General features: G+C 47.7%; 1 protein-coding gene across 16 annotated transcripts in view; it reads right to left on the reverse strand.

Annotated features, from left to right (window-relative positions):
* Nucleotides 1–24,597, reverse strand: part of MCF2L (MCF.2 cell line derived transforming sequence like) — a 648,156-nt gene that overhangs the window by 192,805 nt on the left and 430,754 nt on the right. For all 16 annotated transcript variants that reach the window (XM_063953143.1, XM_063953132.1, XM_063953130.1 and 13 more), the window contains one exon: nt 10,913–11,027. In XM_063953143.1, coding sequence (XP_063809213.1) covers nt 10,913–11,027 — 115 coding nt within the window. The remainder of the gene's footprint in view (nt 1–10,912; nt 11,028–24,597) is intronic.

The raw sequence follows: 24,597 nt of genomic DNA on the forward strand, positions 1-24,597 counted from the left end.
AGCTACCTCATTGCGCCTCTTTTTTTATTTGCGTCATGTGCTGTTTGGGGAGTGTTTTTTGGAAGGGCCATCCTGCGTGACACTGCAGTGCCACTCCTAGATGGGCCAGGTGTTTGTGTCGGCCACTAGGGTCGCTTAGCTTACTCACACAGCTACCTCATTGCGCCTCTTTTTTTCTTTGCGTCATGTGCTGTTTGGGGAGTGTTTTTTGGAAGGGCCATCCTGCGTGACACTGCAGTGCCACTCCTAGATGGGCCCGGTGTTTGTGTCGGCCACTAGGGTCGCTTAGCTTACTCACACAGCTACCTCATTGCGCCTCTTTTTTTCTTTGCGTCATGTGCTGTTTGGGGAGTGTTTTTTGGAAGGGCCATCCTGCGTGACACTGCAGTGCCACTCCTAGATGGGCCAGGTGTTTGTGTCGGCCACTTGGGTCGCTTAGCTTAGCCATCCAGCGACCTCGGTGCAAATTTTAGGACTAAAAATAATATTGTGAGGTGTGAGGTGTTCAGAATAGACTGAAAATGAGTGGAAATTATGGTTATTGAGGTTAATAATACTTTGGGATCAAAATGACCCCCAAATTCTATGATTTAAGCTGTTTTTTAGGGTTTTTTGAAAAAAACACCCGAATCCAAAACACACCCGAATCCGACAAAAAAAATTCGTGAGGTTTTGCCAAAACGCGTTCGAACCCAAAACACGGCCGCGGAACCGAACCCAAAACCAAAACACAAAACCCGAAAAATTTCCGGTGCTCATCACTAATTACAATGAGCAGGTCTGGAGCGGAACTACATATAGTAGGCCCCAGGGCAAAAGTTTGTGAGGTCCCCTATGTACCACCCAATGGTGAAGAATATATACAACACATGTAACTTTGAGAAGAAAGGTGGGCCCCATAGCAGCTGCACTTCCTGCTATGATTTCAAGAATCACTTTATTAAGCCAAAGTGCTAAAATTTGCCAAGGATGAGGGGAGAAAACCCATCTCCACAAGGGTTGTGCAAATTTCTAACAACTTTGGGACAAAGAAACCAAGATGGCAGTACAGATGGTGTAATGGTTAGCATTACTGCCTCACAGCACTGAGGTCATGGGTTCAATTCCCACCATGGCCCTAACTGTGTGGAGTTTGTATATCTCGCCATACTTGCGTGCGTTTCCTCCGGGTACTCCGGTTTCCTCCCACAATCCAAAAATATACAGGTAGGTTAATTGGCTCCCAACGAAATTAACCCTAATGTGTGTGTGTGTGTGTGTGTGTGTGTGTGTGTGTGTGTGTGTGTGTGTGTATACACATGTGATAGGGAATACATACCCTCCAACTGTACCTTTTTAGCAGGTACAGTACTTTTTTTTTATGGTCTGTACCGATTTTTAGCTCTCCAAACTTCCATTGAAATTATAGGAAAAGGGGCATGGCCACGCCCCCTTTTCTAATTTGTACCGTTTTTTTATGTGTAAAATGTTGGAGGGTATGGGAATATAGATTGTAAGCTCCACTGGGGCAGGGAATGATGTGAATGGCCAAATATTCTCTATAAAGCGCTGTGGAATATGTGTGCACTATATAAATAACTGGTAATAAATAAATAAATGGCTTATCAGGGCCGTTTCTTGGGGCGGACGCGCCGTGCAACTGCACGGGGCGTCCACCATGGCACTAACTGTGGCTCCCTGCTTCCCTCCTACGTCTCCCTGAGTACCCAGCTCGGGGGGGCGGAGTTTAGCGGAATGATGCAGAGTACTGAGGAGGAGGAGGACCAAGTTACGAAGAGGGAGAGGCGGCCGGCGAGAGGAGCGACTGGGGAGGTGGGCCGAAGAGCGGGAATCGCCTCAGTAAGTATACCCTCTCTGTCTCTCTCAATCTCTCACTCATGTAAAATGGGGACAGTTCCCTGCCATAATGTGTAAAATGGGGACACCTGCCATAATGTGTAAAATGGGGACTCTTGCCTGCCGTAATGTGTAAAATGGGGACTTTTGCCTGCCGTAATGTGTAAAATTGGGACTCTTGCCTGCCATAATTTGTAAAATGGGGACTCTTGCCTGCCGTAATGTGTAAAATGGGGACTCTTACCTGCCATAATATGTAAAATGGGGACTCTTGCCTGCCGTAATGTGTAAAATGGGGACTCTTGCCTGCCATAATGTATAAAATGGGACTCTTGCCTGCCATAATGTATAAAATGGGGACTATTGCCTGCCGTAAAGTGTAAAATGGGGACTCTTACCTGCCATAATGTGTAAAATGGGGACACTTGCCTGCCCTAATGTGTAAAGTAGGGACTCTTGCCTGCCGTAATGTGAAAAATGGGGACTCTGCCTTCCGTAATGTGGGGATTTAATGTATCAAGGGCATTGCGGTGTGTGGCATAATATGGTGCAGGGGGCATTACTGTGTAGGGCTTAATATGGTAGAATTTATTTTTTTCCTATGGTGGCTGTGATCTGTTGGAGCAGGGTCAAAAACTGGATTGTGAGGTAATCTTTTCACACGAAGCCATGCCCATTTAAATTAGGACACGCCCACTTAGATGAGGCCGGCCCCCTTGCCGGGAGCGTGCGCACGTACGGCACAAGCAAGGTTTTTAAAAAAAAAAAAATCTAGTAGGTGGTGGTGGGGGGCATTTTTTTTAATGCCATCGGGGGGGGGGGGGGGGGGTCGCCCAAGTCACAGGGAGGGCTCTGTATGGTGGGGGACGAAGGTAAGATCGCCTTATTCTTGGAGATGTATGTATGCCATGGGAGCCACTTCATGATAGGGGAAGAGGGGGATGTAGAGTATGTAGCATCCCTGGTTTCCATCTCGAAATGGAAGTGGGTCTTAGATAAAACTTTAGCAAAGGGAGGGGGAGAGGGAGATTTCCAGTTTTGAGCAATTGTAGCTCTGGCTGCAATTAAAATGTGACCAAGGACATAGCGAGTTGACTTGGGGACAGTGTGTGGGTACCAGTGCAGCAACGCCAAGGCGGGGTCCTGAGTTAGGCTGAGGTCAGTGACCGAATGAATAAGGTCATATATTTTATCCCAAAAGGGGCGTAAGGCAGGGCAGTCCCAGAAAACATGCAAGAGTGTACCTTCGTGGTGGCAGAGACGCCAGCAAAATTTAGAGGTGGACGGCCAGATCGTGTGTAGCTTAGAAGGGGTAAAATACAGTCTATGTAAAAGTTTAATGTGCATTTCGGTGTGGTTAGTACATTTAGAAAGGGAGAAAGAAGAAAGATGAATAGATTCCCACTGTTTAAGAGTGAAAGTACGATGGAGATCGGCTTCCCGCTTAATTTGAGTGGCAGATTTAGTCATGGCGATCGGAGGGGACAACAAATTATACCAGTCAGAAATGGCTCCACGAGATGAAAGTTTAGTCAATCTATTCAGGACACTGGTAGTGGGGAGTTGAAAGACGTTAGGGTTAGTGGCCATACCATCTATCCAATGTTTAAGTTGGTAATAATAGAGCCAGGCTGAAGGGTCGAGGTTATATTTAGCTTGTAGATCAGAAAACGGCAATAGGGAGGCCGGGGAGAAGATATCAGTGAGGGATTCCAAACCTAAACGTCTCCAGTAGGAGAAATGGAGAAAAGGCAACACTTTATCTAATGCAGAGAGAGAAATGTTCCTAGTGGGTACTGTAATGTTAAAGGAAGGCGTGAGTCTAGAGTCCCAAATTGTCGGTTATGGAAGAGGGCGACAACGGATAGCGGGGGCAAAGTTGTCGGGGTAGCCACAAGAGATCGGTGAGGGGGAAGTCCCGAAATAGGGCACGTTCTAGATCCACCCATGGTTTAGCGTGGGGAGGGAGAGACAGATCGGACAATTGGGAGAGCATAGACGCTTCATGGTACCCGAGTAAGTCGGGGAGTGTGAGGCCGCCCTGTGACTTAGAGCAAACCATACATGTGTAGGCCAATCGAGGTGGTTTACATTTCCAAACATACGATAACATCAACCTTCGCATCTGGGTTAACAGTTTACGAGGAACTGCATATGGGATGGCACAGAATAAATACATGAGTTTTGGTAACAACATCATCTTAAATGCTGCTAAGCGGCCCAGCCAGGAGACCTCATAGCCCATCCAAGTAGAAGCCAGTGAGGATAGGTGAGCCAATAGAGGCACATAATTGAGAGCGTGGACATTTTGGAAATTAGAGGGAATGGAGATTCCCAGGTAAGTTAAGGAGTAGTCTTTCCATGTATATGGAAAGCGCGCCTTGAGGGACTGTAAAACAGAGGTTGGAATATTAATAGGGAGGGCATCCGATTTCGCAGTGTTCAACTTATAATATGAAGCAGCGCTAAAGCGCCCCAGAATATCATGTAGGATGGGCAGCGAGGTCCCCGGGTCAGAAACAAACAATAGAACATCGTCTGCAAAAAGGCAGAGCTTATGGGAAGTATCACATACAGTAAGACCGGGAAATTTCTGAGAGAGTCGAATCATTTGGGCAAGGGGTTCAATAGCTAACACAAATATGAGCGGGGAAAGGGGGCACCCCTGCCTGGTACCATTGGAGATGGGAAATGGGGAGGAAAGAAAACCATTACTAAATATTCTAGCAGAAGGGCCTTCGTAGAGAGCTAAAATAGAGTGGAGGATGTCCTCGTGGAGGCCAAACCTGGATAACAACTGGCGCATATAACCCCAATGAAGGCGATCGAACGCCTTTTCGGCGTCTAGAGAGAGTAGGAGAAACGATGAGCTAGTACGGGAAGACCACTCAACTAGATTGAGGACTCTCCGGGTGTTGTCGGGGGCCTGACGGCCAAGGACAAAACCTACTTGGTCTGGGTGGATGAGATTCGGGAGTAAGCGACTGGCTATTAACTTAGCATAGATTTTGAGATCAGTGTTAAGGAGGGCAATAGGTCGGTAATTCTTGCAGTCAGAAGGGTCTTTACCCGGCTTCGGGATGGTTACGATTTGGGCTTCAACCATTTCCGCCGGGAAGGACCCTGTATCGGAGGCCTGGGAGTAGAGCTGCAGGAGGAGGGGGGAGAGTACCGCACTGAACGTGGAGTAAAAGGAGTTAATAAAGTCATCAGGGCCGGGGGCCTTACCTTTTGGCAATTGGCGAATTACGAGTTGCATCTCTTCCAGAGACCAAGGGGCATTCAGGGATTGCAGGGCGTCTCCATCCAAGGAGGGGAGGGAAAGGCCATCCAAGAAGGCAGAGATAGAAGCCGCAGAGGGTTGAGGTATAGTAGAATCCTCACGCAGGTTATATAATTTGGCATAGAATTTGGAGAATAGATTAGCAATATCAAGGGGATTGAGGCACGGTTTGCCTGAAGGGGCAATGAGGCATTTTATTCGATTACGGGCTTGGCGGCTACGAAGCTTGCGTGCTAACAAACGGGTGGCCTTGTTTCCTGCCGTATAAAATTTACTGCGGAAGCGAGCTAGGGCCGATTGCATATGAAGCATAAAAAGCTTCTGGAGTTGGGCTCGCACCTCCTGAAGCTGTTTACGTAAAGCCCGAGTAGGACGGGTTTGATTCTGAGACTCCAAAGACCGTAAAGACAACTCTAAGTCCGCCTGCGTTTTCTTAGAGCGAGCCTTGAGTTGAGCCCCCTTTTGGATAGACATGCCACGGTACACGGCTTTCAGAGCGCACCAATACGTGAAGATAGAGGTATCCTCAGGGGCATTGGTCTGCATATATATTGATAGAGAGTCAGTAAGGGCCTTCAGAGTCTCAGGATTCGTCAATTGATATTCCGGGAGTCGCCAAGGGCGGGGTGGGGAAGATGCGAACCCAGGTCCCAGGACCACAATACAGGGGCATGGTCCAACCAAGTAATGGGAAGAATTTTAATTTTATGAGCGTGTTGGAGAGTCCTCTTGTCCAGAAGAATAAGGTCGATCCTAGAATAACTGTTATGGACAGCAGAAAAAAAAAAAAAGTATAATCTCTCTGTAGGGGAGAAGACGCGCCAGGCGTCATACAAGTCGAACTCCGCAAGTAGTTTCTTAAAAGCAAGGGACGGGCCCATATCCCGAGGAGGGGGACCAGGGCCTTACGAGGAAGACCTATCCACTTTAGAATCGAGGACTAGATTAAAATCCCAATAGTATAAGTGCCCCTTGTCTAACCTTACATAACTCCTCGAGGAGTTCCTGCAAAAATTTAATCTGACGGGAATTGGGGGCATACAAGGATACAAGGTTCACTAAGTTGTTATCAATAGTACCAACAAGGATGAGGTAATGACCATTTTTATCCTGAACTTGTCGCTGTAGAGTAAAAGGGGTGTATCTATGAAACAGTATAGCCACGCCATTACGCTTAGTGGGGCCATTAGCAGTATAACACGTGGGGTACCTGTGGTCCTGAATAACAGGTGGGGACAAAGAGGAGAAATGTGTCTCTTGAAGAGCCACAATATCAGCTCTGTAATTATGAAATGTAGAAAGAGCCAGCCTACGCTTATGAGGGGAATTGAGGCCTTTGACATTGAAAGAAATAACCTTAACCATCAATGAACAGAAAAGCATAAGCGCGTATGGGTGCCATGGAAGTACCTGTCAAGGGAACATGAGAAAAGGAAAAAGAAAAAGGGGGTGGGAAAAATCAGGAAAACACAAAAAGAACCCAAAAGGCCCAGTATATCGGGCCACAGTAGGTGCTGCAAAAAAAAAAAAAAAAAAAAAGGCGGCAACATAGTTAACTTGTGGGGGAGGCCATTGCAAGCCCCACCCATGGAACCTAAGACATAACAACACATGGAAGAACCACAAAAGGTACGTATATAAACGAAGCATGAGAGCATAAAAAGTATGTCAGGCATGACATAGAGATACAAAAAATAAACAACACTTGCGAGTGCAACATCAGAACTCAGGGCCAGTCCAGGAAGTAGAGTAACGAAAGACCCTTCAAAAACGAAAATCCACGGCAGGGACAATCCATAATAACGTGAAGGGGCAGCAGAACCAAAGAACATAAATTGTCCCGGCATCAGGCATCCTGGATCCAATCAGCAAGGACCAGAAAGGGTAAAGGCATCGAGTCGGTAGAATGTCAGCCCACCTTGGACCAGTCCGACTGCACTGGAGGGCCCTGAGAAGACAACGGGACCGAAACAGGGATGTTCCAGTCAGTCAAGATTTTGACGCCAGCGTCCAGCGATGAGATGACGAAGGTGGAGCCATCCTTCCGAACCAGCAGTTTAACCGGGAAACCTCATCTATATTGTATGTCCTGGTCACGGAGGGCCTTCGTAATAGGTTGGAAGGATCTGCGTTTATTTATAGTGTGGAGTGACAGATCCGGAAATAATTGTAGATTATCCAGGACAGTCAAGTCCTCTGCCATACGGGTGACCTTGAGGATATCCTCCTTGATGTGAAAGAAATGGAGACGTAGGACGACGGTCTCGGGGAGAGCTACCCGGAGCGGAACGAGGCTTCGGCAGATGATGAATTCTATCAATCAATAAATCTCGGGCGTCGGCGGAGGGCAGCAATTTTTTAAAAAGGGAGAGAGCGAAATCCTGGAGGTCGTTGGTCAAAACAGTTTCCGGGACACCCCTGATTTTAATGTTGTTTTTGCGGGATCTGTCCTCAAGATCGGCTAGCTTGTCTTTAACAGCCGACAGTCCTGCCAAGGCAGAGTTGTGGGAGGTAAGTAGCTCGTTGTGAGAAGAGACCAACTCCTGCACTTTATCCTCCAAGTTGTTGGTGCGGATGCCGATATCAGTCACTTCACCCGCAAGTTGAGTGATAGAAGTCTGAAGATCGGTGGTGATATCCGTTCGTAAGGCTTGGAGCATCTGGTGAAGCGTACGGACAGTAAAAGGTGCATCGGAAGCAAGGTCCGGCCCAGGGGCGGGGAGTGTGTAACGGTGGACGTGGAGATCGCACTGAGCTTTCCCTTTGATACGGGTTCAGGGGTGCGGTTAGAGACAAACTTAATCTTGGACTTTTTAGGAGGCATGATGCTTGTCCGAAGAGTGTAATAATAAACAGCAATAAAAATGTCAAAAAGGTAGAAATTTGTGGTTCAGCGTCAGGCAAAAAGCGTTAGCGGTTCCATGGGTGCATCAGAGAGACGTCACATGGGCAGCATGGAGAGAGAGAGCAGGTTAACCATCGAGAGTGTAAACCCACCCGGCTGCACCGGGGATCAAGGAAAACAGGCAGCAGCTTAGGATAATCTAGCGCAGAGTAGTGGAGTCCAGCCGATACACAATGTGATCGCCCCTAACAGCTGGGCGTGCCCTCAGGTGTTATCCTGATGGGAAGGCCCAAGTGCAGCACGGCGCCCAGGTGGGGAAGCGGGGCACAGGTAGAATAGACACTACCGCAGTGGCGCCAATCAGCAGGGTGTGGAGGCCAATAATAATGGAATATCAGCAGGGATCCAGCCCAACTCAGGGGGAGCTGGCACTGTGTAGGTAAAAGAGCAAGCAGGGGCTTCAAGCAGTAGCGCACCAGAGCCAGGGGTGGAGAGATGGGCGACAGCTCCGGCGCAGTGCGGCTGGTACTTCCGTGGCGGCGGACGGGGATCCTAAGCCAGCAGGCGTGCAGGAGAGCGAGGGGGTCCCAGCCACTGCACAGCATCCGCGATGTGAAGGGGAGCAGCCGCTGGGCGTCTACACCATACCTGTGGTGATCTGACCCACGGGAGCAGGCTGCAGCGCGCTGAGATCCTAGGTCCCGTCCGAGCCCTTTTCCAAGATGGCCGCCGGACGTCTCTTTAGCCTGCTGGGCTGCAGGCTTCTCAGTCAGTCTCCAGCCGGATTTGTAAGGTGAGGCAGCCGGGGAGGCAACAGCGCGGGGTCCGGCGGCAGCGGGTGCGCTACGGCGCAGAGAAGGTAGTGTGCAGCCGTGTAGGGGCCTCCGTAGCAGCGCGCCGGGGCAAAGGTAGAATCGAGGCCCCGGCGCGAGGGGACCGGACAGGCCGCAATCCGCGGTAGGTCAGAGAGACGCTACCCGACTCTGCAACCAGCGTCCGTCCGCTCCAGGAGGTGCAGCAAGGTTCGGGCTGGCAGGGGAGAGAAATAGCAGACCCGGATAGGGGCACATATGGGGCTTTATTACCCTGTATATTGGAGCTGCGTCCAAAAGTGGCTGTTCTCGTTAGCAGCTAGGCCACACCCCCTGATGATATGCTCTTTGAACAGTCAGAACAAGACACAGGAAACAGCACAGACTGGCTCACGCCTATTGACCATCTGACAAGAGCTAAACACAGGATAAAGCTCTTTCTCAGCACATACAGTGCTCACTGCCACATAAAAAAACAAAAAACATTATCAAGAGATTAAAGCAACTTTCTAGGGAAACACAAAGGACCAAGCATTTCCGAAGTACAGCAAGCTTAGGTTTAGAGAAGATGGGAACCCACAAGATGATCATTATATTAGAGCATTACAATTGATCAGGATGACTGCCGAAACGTTTATATGGTCAAGTCAACAAATGCTTAAAGCCATCTTTAAGATATGTGCAACTCCAAAAACATACTATAGGCCTGAAATTTTAGGTTTTTACTGGTCTCAAAAATTGTGCCCTAATACAAATGAGACCCCATATTTTAAATCACAACTTAGCATTTTGTAACTTGGACTCTCGTTGCTGCCAAATGAACAATAGTGGAAATATTATTATTACTATTATTATTACATTTTATTTATAAGGAAATATGTTGCTAAAACTAAACATAAAAGTTATTATGAGGGTGGATTTTATGTTTCGTATAAACTAACCTTATGGGAACCCTACCTTTGGCATTTTGAATGACAATGTATCTGTATCTTCGTATAACTGAGTGGACAACTGTGCTTTCTTTCACTGTTGCAGCAAATGTTATTAGCTTATACTGTCAAATTCACAGATTTTCTGTAACGTAAAAAGCCTTCGTGGATGGAGGCCAAGTCTGAATCTGGGAGTATCAATTCAGCTTGCCATCTGTAAGGTCTTCACACAAGTATATACAAGAGTTAGAGGTTTAACTACACAATATCTCTGCTGGCTCAACACAGCCAGTGATGGTGCCAGCAGATATGTTTCATGTGAAAATCCCAAAACAGGAAACCACTGAACACATTATCAAAGAGTAGAGACTAAAAAGAAAGACTGTCTGCAAAGCTCATTCATAATCACAACGGTGCAAGATTTCTATAGTCTAAATCAAATAAACATTTCAAACAATAGTATTGGACAAAATGTTAGTGAAAGCAAATACTCAAATACCGTTTTACAATAAATGTAGCCTTCTGTACTTTAATGACATCTGAACCGTACAACTTGTGGACCGCAACAGTGAAAATAGGTCATTCACATATTATAATCTTGAAAAGGGGTGGTATTCAGTATGCCGGGTGTTGGGATCCCAGCGCCGTAATCCCGACACCCGGCATAGCGACAACTATTTTCCCTCTTGGGGGTCCACAACCCCTCTGGAGAGAGAATAAATAGCGTAGCACGCGTAGTGTGCCACCGTGCCCGGAAGTGCCTCATTTGCGCTCGCCCAGCCGTCGGCATAACATACTACACCCCTTGAAAAGAATAGTCAGAAAACAAAACACCTTACAGGACAGGGTCAGATGATACTCCGTCAAGAGAAAAAGGAAAGGTGCAAAGTTACAACATTTTATTAATAAAGCTATTGTATTATACAGTATTTGCTCTGAGCTAGCTTTTTAATCAATGCGAAGAAGTAATTTCTTGTTCACGGTCAGAGCAGCCCCACCCAATCATATGCAGTACTTCCATGTTATAATACTACTAAATATAATGACGTAAACACCATAGATCACACTGAAGAGTAATTTAGTTTGTTTCTGTCCAAAACAGAGTATAATGTGGATATGGCAGTGTCTGTTCATGTTATCTTATGTTTAAATTGTCATTATTTCACGCTAACAGATGTCTGAATCAATTGCATACATGTATACATACCTTGGAACACTGGTTAAATATGTCAGCACATTCTGGAACTCAGTCTCCGGGATTTCACTGAATTCTGGGTATTCAGGAAACGTGATGACAGGACACCCATTTTGACCTCTTCCACCTAGAATGACAGTTCTATTTTTAATACTTTTATGTACAATGAGGCAGTTTAAGCAAAATAAATTAATAGTGTCAGTCAGTCATATTGGGTGCAATATTAAGATTTTAAACCTACCGGTAAATCTATTTCTCCTAGTCCGTAGAGAATGTTGGGGACTCCGTAAGGACCATGGGGTATAGACGGGCTCCGCAGGAGATAGGGCACCTAAAAAGAACTTTGACTATGGGTGTGCACTGGCTCCTCCCTCTATGCCCCTCCTCCAGACCTCAGTTAGAGAACTGTGCCCAGAGGAGATGGACAATACAAGGCAGGATTTAGCAATCCAAGGGCAAGATTCATACCAGCCCACACCAATCATACCATGTAACCTGGAACATACATAACCAGTTAACAGTATGAACAAACTACAGTAACGGTCCAAGACCGATGTCAACTGTAACATAACCCTTATGTAAGCAACAACTATATACAAGTCTTGCAGAGTTTCCGCACTGGGACGGGCGCCCAGCATCCTCTACGGACTAGGAGAAATAGATTTACCGGTAGGTTTAAAATCTTATTTTCTCTTACGTCCTAGAGGATGCTGGGGACTCCGTAAGGACCATGGGGTTTATACCAAAGCATCCAATCGGGCGGGAGAGTGCGGACGACTCTGCAGCACCGACTGAGCAAACCCTAGGTCCTCATCAGCCAGGGTATCAAACTTGTAGAATTTAGCAAAAGTGTTTGACCCCGACCACGTCGCCGCTCGGCAAAGTTGTAAAGCCGAGACGCCTCAGGCAGCCGCCCAAGAAGAGCCCACCTTCCTAGTGGAATGGGCCTTAACCGAATTTGGTACCGGCAATCCAGCCGTAGAGTGAGCCTGATGAATCGTATTACAGATCCAGCGAGCAATAGTCTGCTTTGAAGCAGGAGCGCCAATCTTATTGGCCGCATACAGGACAAACAGAGCCTCTGTTTTCCTAATTCTAGCCGTCCTGGCCACATAAATTTTTAAGGCCCTGACTACGTCCAGGGATCTGGAATCCTCCAGGTCACCGGTAGCCACAGGCACCACTATAGGTTGATTCATATGGAACGACGAAACCACTTTAGGCAAAAATTGCGAACGTGTCCTCAATTCAGCTCGATCCACATGAAAAATCAAGTAGGGGCTCTTGTGTGATAGAGCCGCCAATTCTGACACTCGCCTTGCTGTTGCTAAGGCCAACAACATTACCATCTTCCAGGTAAGAAATTTCAACTCAACCTTGTTAAGCGGTTCAAACCAGTGTGATTTAGGAACTGCAACACCACGTTCAGGTCCCATGGTGCCACTGGAGGCACAAAAGGGGGCTGGATATGCAGCACTCCCTTTACAAACGTCTGGACTTCTGGAAGAGAAGCCAATTCCTTCTGAAAGAAAATCGAGAGGGCCGAAATCTGTACCTTAACCGAGCCTAATTTCAGGCCCATATCCACTCCTGTCTGTAGGAAGTAGAGAAGACGACCCAAATGAAAATCTTCCGTAGGTGCATTCTTGGTCACACACCAAGACACATACTTTCGCCAGATACGGTGATAATGTTTTATCGTCACCTCCTTCCTAGCCTTTATTAAAGTAGGGATGACCTCTTCCGGAATCCCCTTTTTCGCTAGGATTCGGCGTTCAACCGCCATGCCGTCAAACGTAACCGCGGTAAGTCTTGAAATACACAAGGCCCCTGCTGCAACAGGTCTTCCCTCAGAGGAAGAGGCCAGGGGTCTCCTGTGAGCATCTCTTGTAGTTCCGCGTACCAAGCCCTTCGAGGCCAGTCTTGGACAACGAGTATCGTCTGTAATCTTCTTCGTCTTATGATCCTCAACACTTTCGTGATGAGATGAAGAGGAGGGAACACGTAGACCGATTCGAAAACCCACGGTGTTACCAGTGCGTCTACTGCTACTGCCTGAGGGTCCCGAGACCTAGCGCAATACCTCCGAAGTTTTTTGTTGAGGCGTGACGCCATCATGTCTATTTGAGGAGTTCCCCAAAGACGTGTTACGTCTGCAAAGACTTCTTGATGAAGTCCCCACTCTCCTGGATGGAGATCGTGTCTGCTGAGGAAGTCTGCTTCCCAGTTGTCCACTCCCGGAATGAAGACAGCTATCAGAGCGCTTACGTGATTTTCCACCCAGCGAAGAATCCTGGTGGCTTCTGCCATTGCCACTCTGCTCTTTGTTCCACCTTGGCGGTTTACATGAGCCACTGCGGTGATGTTGTCTGACTGAATCAGAACCGGTAGGTCGCGAAGCAAATTCTCCGCTTGATGAAGGCCGTTGTATATGGCCCTTAATTCCAGTATGTTGATGTGTAGACAAGCCTCCTGGCTTGACCACAGACCTTGGAAGTTTCTTCCCTGTGCGACTGCTCCCCATCTTCGGAGGCTCGCGTCCGTGGTTACCAGAACCCGGTCCTGAATGCCGAACCTGCGACCCTCTAGAAGGTGAGCACTCTGCAGCCACCACAGGAGAGATACCCTGGCCCTTGGGGGCAGGCTGATCATCTGATGTATATGTAGATGTGACCCGGACCACTTGTCCAGAAGGTCCCATTCAAAAGTCCTTGCATGGAACCTTCCGAAGGGAATGGCCTCGTAGGCCGCCACCATTTTCCCCAGAACTCGAGTGCATTGGTGAACTGACACCCTTTTCGGTTTTAGCAGTTCTCTGACCATGTTCTGGATGTCTTGGGCTTTCTCTATTGGAAGGAAGACCTTCATTTGTTCCGTATCCAGTATCATACCTAGGAACGGTAGTCGAGTTGTCGGAATCAACTGTGACTTCGGTAGATTTAGAATCCAACCGTGTTGCTGGAGCACTCTCAGAGAGAGCGCCACACTGCTCAGCAATTTCTCTCTTGATCTCGCTTTTATCAGGAGATCGTCCAAGTATGGGATAATTGTGACTCCATGCTTGCGCAGGACCACCATCATTTCCGCCATCATCTTGGTGAAAATCCTCGGGGCCGTGGAAAGTCCAAACGGCAACGTCTGAAATTGGTAATGACAATCCTGTACAGCGAATCTCAGGTATTCCTGATGGGGGGCATATATGGGGACATGAAGGTACGCATCCTTTATGTCCAGAGACACCATAAACTCCCCCTCCTCCATGTTGGCTATTATTGCTCTGAGAGATTCTATTTTGAATTTGAATATTTTTATGTACAGGTTTAGGGATTTCAGATTCAAAATCGGTCTGACCGTACCGTCCGGTTTCGGGACCACAAATAGGGTTGAATAGTAACCTCTTCCCTGCTGGTGCAGGGGAACCTTGATTATCACTTGCTGTATACACAGCGTTTGAATTGCAGCTTACACTACATCCCTTTCCGATGTGGAAGCTGGTAGGGCCGATTTGAAAAATCGGCGCGGGGGCACCTCCTCGAATTCCAATTTGTAACTCTGGGAAACTATTTCCAACACCCAGGGATTCAGGTCCGAATTGACCCAGACCTGACTGAAAAGTCGAAGACGTGCCCCCACCGGTGCGGACTCCCTCAGGGGAGTCCCAGCGTCATGCTGTGGGTTTTGGAGCAGCCGGGGAGGAATTTTGTTCCTGGGCACCTGCCGAAGCAGGTGCTCTCTTGCCTCTGCCCTTACCTCTGGCGAGGAAATAGGATCCCCGACCTCTTTTGGACTTGTGCGACCGAAAGGACTGCATTAGATAGGGTGTTGCTTTCTTTTGCTGTTGGGGAATATATGGTAAAAAATTTGATTTACCTGCTGTAGCTGTGGAAACCAGGTCCGTCAGCCCATCCCCAAACAATACATCACCCTTACAGGGTAGTACTTCCATATGTTTTTTGGAATCTGCATCACCCGTCCATTGGCGAGTCCATAAGGATCTTCTCGCAGAGATAGACATGGCATTGGCCCTAGAAGCTAGCAATCCAATGTCCCTTTGAGCATCCCTCATAAATAAGACTGCGTCTTTTATATGGGCTAGAGTTAGGAATATAGTATCCTTATCCATAGTATCAAATTGATCTGTCAGCTCATCTGTCCAAGCTGCAATTGCGCTACACACCCATGCCGACGCAATCGTCGGTCTTAACACAGCACCCGTATGAGAATAAATACCCTTTAAAGTAGTTTCTTGCCTGCGATCTGCAGGGTCCTTAAGGGCCGCTGTGTCAGGAGACGGTAGCGCCACTTTCTTGGACAAGCGCGTCAGGGCCTTGTCCACAGTGGGGGGTGATTCCCAAATCTCCCTGTCCTGCTTAGAGAAAGGGTATGCCATAAAAATTATTTTGGGGATCTGCAGTCTCTTATCCGGAGTCTCCCAAGCTTTTCCAAAGAACTCAGGGTTCATCCACAATATGCAACACATCCCTTATTGCCACAATCATACACTGAATGGTTTTAGTCACCCTAGGGTGCAATTTTACTTCGTCATAGTCGACACTGGAATCAGAATCCGTGTCGGTAGTAGTGTCTTGTGTTAAGGGACGCTTTTGAGACCCCGACGGGCCCTGTGAGTCGGTCCAATCTGAGGATTGACCGCCTGATGTCCCCCCTAAACCAGCCTTATCAAGCCTTTTATGTAAAGATGCCACACTTGCATGCAACGTATGCCACATGTCCATCCAATCTGGAGTCGGCACAACCGACGGGGACACACCACTCATTTGCTCCACCTCCTCCTTTGAGAAGCCTTCCGCCTCAGACATGTCGACACACACGTACCGACACCCCACACACACAGGGAGTTACCTATAAGGGGACAAAAGCCCAACCAGGCCCTTAGGAGAGACAGAGAGATAGAGTATGCCAGCACACACCCAGCGCTTAAAAACACTGGAATATATGACCAGATAGCGCTGTTATATGTATATAATTGTAATCTCCACTCACTGCGTCACCAAAGTGCCCCCCTCCTCTTTTTTCCAGCCTGTGAAGCTCAGCAGGGGAGAGAACAGGGAGCCAGCGTTTCCTCGTGCAGTCTCTGTGGAGAAAATGGCGCTGGTTAGTGCTGAGGATCAAGCCCCGCCCACCCGACGGCGGGCTTCGGTCCCATCAACTTTGTATAGAAAAATGGCGGGGGTTACCGGATTTACTGTGCCACAGCCTAATCCATGCTTATCAATGCCAAATATGAGGAATATTGCTGCACAGGGCGCCCCCCCCCCCCTGCACCCTTCAGTGACTGCTTGTGTGTGTGACTGGGAGCAATGGCGCGCAGCTTACCTCATGAAGATCTGATGTCTTCTGCCACCTGAAGTCTTCTTTGCCTTCTCATACTCACCCGGCTTCTATCTTCGGCATCTGTGAGGAGGACGGCGGCGCGGCTCCGGGACGAACCCCAGGTGAGACCTGTGTTCCGACTCCCTCTGGAGCTAATGGTGTCCAGTAGCCTTAGAAGCGGTGCCCAACTTGACAAGCCAGCTCTGCTTCTCTCTCCTCGGTCCCACGATGCAGGGAGCCTGTTGCCAACAGGACTCCCTGAAAATAAAAAACCTAACAAAATTATTTTTCCACAGAAAACTCTGGAGAGCTCTCTGCAGTGCACCCATTCTCCTCTGGGCACAAGATCTAACTGAGGTCTGGAGGAGGGGCATAGAGGGAGGAGCCAGTGCACACCCATAGTCAAAGTTCTTTTTAGGTGTCCTATCTCCTGCGGAGCCCGTCTATACCCCATGGTCCTTACGGAGTCCCCAGCATCCTCTAGGACGTAAGAAAAATACCATTACCTTTTAAACCTGGAAAGAAGTTGAAGCAAGTTCTTCCAATATGTCTTATGCAGATATTTGTTGGGTTCAAATGTTTAATAGTACAACTGTATTTTAGATGATTGTATATACTACACACAGACACACGAGTACTTGTGTACTGTAAACATGCAACAGCATAAGATGGTACAGTTCTGTACATTTTACAGTGCATAAATTAAGCACACAGAGCAGTGTAACGTAGGTATAATTTGACCCATAAAGCAATGAGAAAGCCATGCACATAGTCTGTAAACCCTACCAATATAGCAACAAACATTGTGGCCGCCCTGCTATATGCAGTGAGCATGGCTGCACAGCTGAATTAGCTATGTGGAGTAACAGCAGTCATCAGTAAAAGTGTGACCAGGCCTTCCTGCTTCCCTTGCAAGACTACTCTGTTACAGAGGCAACTCAGGCAAGGTATCCAAGAACAAGAGAAATAGCTAAATAAGCAACTTCTAGCAATGTGGAAGGGCCACCGCGTTAGCCATGTCCCTTATCCAGGAAAGTAGACAATGAGCTGGGAAACTGTAGGAAACGTAAGAACAATGCAGATGAAAAACAGCAGAAATGAGGACCAGAGATTCATGGACCACTAAGGGGGGTATCCAATTAAACAGGAGGGGAGGGGGTCAAATTTGAAATTTTCATGTGAAAACAAAAATATGGAGATGCTGACTTCATTTTCCAGCAGGACTTGGCACCTGCCCACACTGCCAAAAGTACCAAAACCTGGTTCATTGACCGTGGGATTACTGTGCTGGATTGGCCAGCAAACGCGCCTGACCTGTACCCCATAGAGAATCTATGGGACATTGCCAAGAGAAAGATGAGACATGAGACCAAACAATGCAGAAGAGCTGAAGGCCACTATTGAAGCATCCTGGTCTTCCATAACACCTCAGCAGTGCCACAGGCTGATAGAATCCATGCCATGCCGAATTGAGGCAGTAATTCACGTAAAAGATGCCCAAACCAAGTACTGAGTACATATACATGAGTATACTTTTCAGAGGGCTGACATTTCTGTATTAAAATCCTTTTTTTATTGATTTTATGTAATATTCTAATTTTCTAAGAGTTTGGATTTGGGGTTTTCTTAAGCTGTAAGCCAGGCCTGGCCAACCTGTGGCTCTCCAGATGTTGTAAAACTACACATCCCAGCATGCCCTGCCATGGTTTTAGCATTCCTTAATAGCAAAACTGTGGCAAAGCATGATGGGACTTGTAGTTTTACAACAGCTGGAGAGCCACAGGTTGGCCAGGCCTGCTGTAAGCCATAATCATACAAATTATAACAAATAAAGGCATGAAATATCTCACTTTGCATGTAATGAGTCTATATAATATATTAGTTTCATCTTTTAAGTTGAATTACTGAAATAAATTAACTTTTGCAGGATATTCTAATTTTCTGAGTTTCACCTGTATTGTTATTTGCAAATTCAAAAGGAAGTTTGCAGTGCCACTGGTAGAGCACTAGGGGGCACTGAAAGACTAAAACTGTGCATTAACTTTGCAAAGTAAGCTTGCAATGTTATAGCGTTTTAATATGAATAGCTACCAAAAAGAATTAACACCAATATATTAAAGGACTGCTAAACCCAAAATATACAAATGAATGACCTTAGAGAACATGTGCATCATTTTTACGAGAACCTTTCCATTTTCTGTGTGCCCCCACCAGATATGGCCTACTTTTGAAAATATGATTTTATTTTATAATCAGTCAGCACTATTTTTCGGACGGAAGTACTGTTACTCAAAGCAAGTATGACTTAATCAGGAACACGATTGTATAATGCCGCTGTATACCACACTGAGGGGAGTTGGGGGACGGGGGGATGGGGGGACAGGGGGGGGGGGGGGGGGGGGGGGAGTATGATGCTGGCACTGATCGTGCCAATATAAGTCTTCCTACTTCACTTATTTACCAAGGTGAAGCAAGAGGCACTGGCAATGAGATGTATGATCATCTTGTTGGTCGGCGTTTGGGAATAAAAACTGATCCCTGCCAGTGACCCACAGTGCATCAGCCTAGTGGTGATGCGCTGTGTCCCTCCCCTGGCGGAATACAGTGTGCACATGCGAGATCTCACTATTATCACATCGGCGTACTCGGTTATGCACTTACCTGGCATGGTCGCATCAGATGTGACCACACCAGCAAGTGCTTTATCTGACCTGGCCGCACAGGATGCGACCAGTCTGATAGAGTGTTTGCAGCTGCAGGGAAGGGAGACTTCCCTTCGCTGCTGTGCCCAGAGTGACCGGACGGCACCCTCCCTCAGTGTCTCCCATGTTGACGATCACTGCTGATCAGTCAGCATGGCAGGACCCCCAACCCAGCGAGCTGCAGTCAATAGCAGCCACTGGGGAAATGTAAATCAAGACGCCCCTCGCCTCCCTGTATAACTGGCAGCTGCTGGGGCCATTAAAATGGAAGATGCGATGGTCACGACATTTTTGATGTTCAAGGAAAAAGAAATTTATGATAAAAAAAAAAATCTTTAATTTAACTAAAATCACTTGCCACATCGCCGCATTCACGCATGGAGGAGAAGCAGTATCAGTGCACATAATGGAGGATCATACATTGGGGCCAGAATATCATCTGCATGAGGTGGGGAAGTATGAGTGCTGTACGGTGATAGGTGATCGCTGTACAGTGCGATCTGCTAGAAAGTCTGGCTCCTGCGCTTTGGCTTCCAGGCTCTCTTACACACACAGTAATGGAACTGCGAGAGACAGGATCAGTTTCTGCCTTATCGCCCCAAATCTGTTTCTATAATAATAGCAATGTATTCAATAAGGTGCTGAGCAAGTGTTTTGGTAAGGTACTATTGTTTTAAACAAAGCATATTCTACTTTTTTGTTCTAACCCATAGGTTCTCAAACTCGGTCCTCAGGACCCCAGTCAACGTTTTCTAGGTAACCCAGCAGGTGCATTTATTACTCACTGACACATTTTAAAAGGTCCATAGGTGGAGCTAATTATTTCACTTATGATTCTGTGAGGGGACCTGCAAAACATGCACGTGTGGAGTCCTGAGGACTGAGTTTGAGAACTTGTGTTCTAACTCTTAAGTGTAGAATGTGGATGTGATTTGAGCCTGTGTCGCTTGTCTGTTACCACGGACCATTCTGGCCACATGCCACTGGTCACTGTCATTAAGCACCTATGAAACAAGTGCTGATTTATTATTGATGGTTCGGGGCCATGATCCCCTTCTTCAGGACATAAATAGTTGTTTATGTCCTGAAGAAGGGGAGCACATCCCCGAAACGATGATAATAAATCAGCACTTGTTTCACTAGTTCTAAGTCTCCGAATGCCACCTTTAACTACCATGCTATATTATATATACAGTATATTGTGGTAAACACAACAATAATACCCCTTTCACACCGCACAAATAACCCGGTATCGACCCGGCATATTGCCGGGTCGACACAGGTCGGCGTGCGGTGTGAAAGGGGCATAGCCGAAATCGTAGGTCACCTGACCCGGCAATTCAACCCGGGAATAAAGCAGTTTTATACCCGGGTTGAATACCGGGTCAGTGGCTGCGTAAACGGGCTCCCGGGTCGATGCGTCCCGGGACCTGTTTACTACAGCAGGGAGAGGCGGCGCGGAGATGATCTCATCTCCCAGCTCCGCCTCCACCACCGGCTCCGCCCCCCGGTGCTATGGCAACCCTCCCGGCATATTGCCAGGTCGGGGAAGCCTGCAGCAGCTGCCAATGCCGGATCCCACCCGGGAAGGACCCGTTTCCAATTCCCGGGTGGGATCCAGCATTGGCAGTGTGAAAGGGGTATAAATGATGCCCATACAGTCGGCATAAACTTCTGGTTCCAGCCATCACACAAACAAAAGTATTCCCGTGACCATGATACTGGCTATATACTGTTGTAACTGGCCAACTAATTAGGCATCGGTCACCCCCCTTCTAACACCAGACCAGTGATTTATGCCTCCTCCCAAGCACTAACTAGCTGAACAATCACATCCATGTGGTCCACCTGTGAAGCTGTGTAGTGTGTGCAGAAAAAGTGAAAGATGTACCCTGTCCGCAGCATAAGCATGCAGACTCTCACTGACAAGCAAGACACTAAGGACTAGTGGATGGACCATGACTCCCAATAACTCAGGGTAATGTTGTGATCTTCTTGTACAATTAATGGACCTTTGTATAAAATGAAGATAATGCATACAACATTTTTCTACATTTTTTTTATTGAATCTATTGTTCAAGGGATCTTTTGATGCAAAGATATTTCTTGCATTGCTTACACAATACCCACAGGTAAAAGCTAAAAAAATCTAAAAGAATAGATAAGTGCAAATGACCCCGAGATGCCGTCCATTCTCATGTCTGAAGGAAAAATAAGATTTTACTTACCGATAAATCTATTTCTCGTAGTCCGTAGTGGATGCTGGGACTCCGTAAGGACCATGGGGAATAGCGGCTCCGCAGGAGACAGGGCACAAGAATAAAAGCTTTAGGATCAGGTGGTGTGCACTGGCTCCTCCCCCTATGACCCTCCTCCAAGCCTCAGTTAGGATACTGTGCCCGGACGAGCGTACATAATAAGGAAGGATATTGAATCCCGGGTAAGACTCATACCAGCCACACCAATCACACCGTACAACTTGTGATCTGAACCCAGTTAACAGTATGATAAAACGAAAAGGAGCCTCTGAAAAGATGGCTCACAACAATAATAACCCAAATTTTTGTAACAATAACTATATACAAGTATTGCAGACAATCCGCACTTGGGATGGGCGCCCAGCATCCACTACGGACTACGAGAAATAGATTTATCGGTAAGTAAAATCTTATTTTCTCTGAAGTCCTAGTGGATGCTGGGACTCCGTAAGGACCATGGGGATTATACCAAAGCTCCCAAACGGGCGGGAGAGTGCGGATGACTCTGCAGCACCGAATGAGAGAACTCCAGGTCCTCCTCAGCCAGGGTATCAAATTTGTAGAATTTTGCAAACGTGTTTGCCCCTGACCAAGTAGCTGCTCGGCAAAGTTGTAAAGCCGAGACCCCTCGGGCAGCCGCCCAAGATGAGCCCACTTTCCTTGTGGAATGGGCTTTTACCGATTTTGGCTGTGGCAGGCCCGCCACAGAATGTGCAAGCTGAATTGTACTACAAATCCAACGAGCAATCGTCTGCTTAGAAGCAGGAGCACCCAGCTTGTTGGGTGCATACAGGATAAACAGCGAGTCAGATTTTCTGACTCCAGCCGTCCTGGAAACATATATTTTCAGGGCCCTGACAACGTCAAGCAACTTGGAGTCCTCCAAGTCCCTAGTAGCCGCAGGTACCACAATAGGTTGGTTCATGTGAAATGCAGAAACCACCTTAGGTAGAAATTGAGGACGAGTCCTCAATTCTGCCCTGTCAGAATGAAAAATTAAGTAAGGACTTTTATATGATAAAGCCGCCAATTCTGACACACGCCTGGCTGAAGCCAGGGCTAACAGCATCGTCACCTTCCATGTGAGATATTTGAAGTCCACAGTGGTGAGTGGTTCAAACCAATGTGACTTTAGAAACCTCAACACAACATTGAGATCCCAAGGTGCCACTGGAGGCACAAAAGGAGGCTGTATATGCAGTACCCCTTTTACAAATGTCTGAACTTCAGGCATTGAAGCCAGTTCTTTCTGGAAGAAAATCGACAGGGCCGAAATTTGAACCTTAATGGACCCTAATTTTAGGCCCATAGATAGTCCTGTTTGCAGGAAATGGAGGAAACGACCCAGTTGAAATTCCTCTGTAGGGGCCTTCTTGGCCTCACACCACGCAACATATTTTCACCAAATGCGGTGATAATGTTTTGCGGTTACGTCCTTCCTGGCCTTGACCAGGGTAGGGATGACTTCATCTGGAATGCCTTTTTCCCTCAGGATCCGGCGTTCAACCGCCATGCCGTCAAACGCAGCCGCGGTAAGTCTTGGAACAGACAAGGCCCCTGCTGGAGCAGGTCCTTTCTCAGAGGTAGAGGCCACGGTTCGTCCGTGAGCATCTCTTGAAGTTCCGGGTACCAAGTCCTTCTTGGCCAATCCGGAGCCACGAGTATAGTTCTTACTCCTCTCCTTCTTATGATTCTCAGTACCTTTGGTATGAGAGGCAGAGGAGGGAACACATACACTGACTGGTACACCCACGGCGTTACCAGGGCGTCCACCGCTATTGCCTGAGGGTCCCTTGACCTGGCGCAATATCTGTCTAGTTTTTTGTTTAGACGGGACGCCATCATGTCCACCTTTGGTTCTTCCCAACGGTTTACTATCAGGTGGAAGACTTCTGGGTGAAGTCCCCACTCTCCCGGGTGGAGGTCGTGTCTGCTGAGGAAGTCTGCTTCCCAGTTGTCCACTCCCGGAATGAACACTGCTGACAGTGCTATCACATGATTTTCCGCCCAGCGAAGAATCCTTGCAGCTTCTGCCATTGCCCTCCTGCTTCTCGTGCCGCCCTGTCTGTACGTGGGCGACTGACGTGATGTTGTCCGATTGGATCAATACCGCCTGACCCTGAAGCAGGGGTTTCGCTTGACTTAGGGCATTGTAAATGGCCCTTAGTTCCAGAATGTTTATATGAAGAGATGCTTCCATGCTTGACCACAAGCCCTGGAAATTTCTTCCCTGTGTGACTGCTCCCCAGCCTCTCAGGCTTGCATCCGTGGTCACCAGGATCCAATCCTGAATGCCAAATCTGCAGCCCTCTAGTAGATGAGCACTCTGCAGCCACCACAGAAGAGACACCCTTGTCCTTGGCGACAGGGTTATCCGCTGATGCATCTGAAGATGCGATCCGGACCATTTGTCCAGCAGATCCCACTGAAAAGTTCTTGCATGGAATCTTCCGAATGGAATCGCTTCGTAAGAAGCCACCATTTTTCCCAGGACCCTCGTGCACTGATGCACTGACACCTGGCCTGGTTTTAGGAGGTTCCTGACTAGCTCGGATAACTCCCTGGCCTTCTCCTCCGGGAGAAACACCTTTTTCTGGACTGTGTCCAGAATCATTCCTAGGAACAGTAGACGTGTCGTAGGAATCAGCTGCGATTTTGGAATATTTAGGATCCACCCGTGCTGACGTAACACTACCTGAGATAGTGCTACTCCGACTTCTAACTGTTCCCTGGACCTTGCCCTTATCAGGAGATCGTCCAAGTAAGGGATAATTAAGATGCCTTTTCTTCGAAGAAGAATCATCATTTCGGCCATTACCTTGGTAAAGACCCGAGGTGCCGTGGACAACCCAAACGGCAGCGTCTGAAACTGATAATGACAGTTTTGTACTACAAACCTGAGGTACCCTTGGTGAGACGGGTAGATTGGGACGTGGAGATAAGCATCCTTGATGTCCAGAGACACCATATAGTCCCCTTCTTCCAGGTTTGCTATCACCGCTCTGAGTGATTCCATCTTGAATTTGAACCTCTTTATGTAAGTGTTCAAGGATTTCAGATTTAAAATTGGTCTCACCGAGCCGTCCGGCTTCGGTACCACAAACAGCGTGGAATAATACCCCTTTCCCTGTTGTAGGAGGGGTACCTTGATTATCACCTGCTGGGAATACAGCTTGTGAATGGCTTCCAAAACTGCCTCCCTGTCGGAGGGAGACTTTGGTAGAGCAGACTTCAGGAACCTGCGAGGGGGAAACGCCTCGAATTCCAGTTTGTACCCCTGCGATACTACCTGTAGAATCCAGGGGTCCACTTGCGAGTGAGCCCACTGCGCGTTGAAATTCTTGAGACGGGCCCCCACCATGTCTGAGTCTGCTTGTAAAGCCCCAGCGTCATGCTGAAGACT

Source organism: Pseudophryne corroboree, chromosome 2, assembly GCF_028390025.1.
Source record: "Pseudophryne corroboree isolate aPseCor3 chromosome 2, aPseCor3.hap2, whole genome shotgun sequence".
NCBI classification, from domain to species: domain Eukaryota; kingdom Metazoa; phylum Chordata; class Amphibia; order Anura; family Myobatrachidae; genus Pseudophryne; species Pseudophryne corroboree.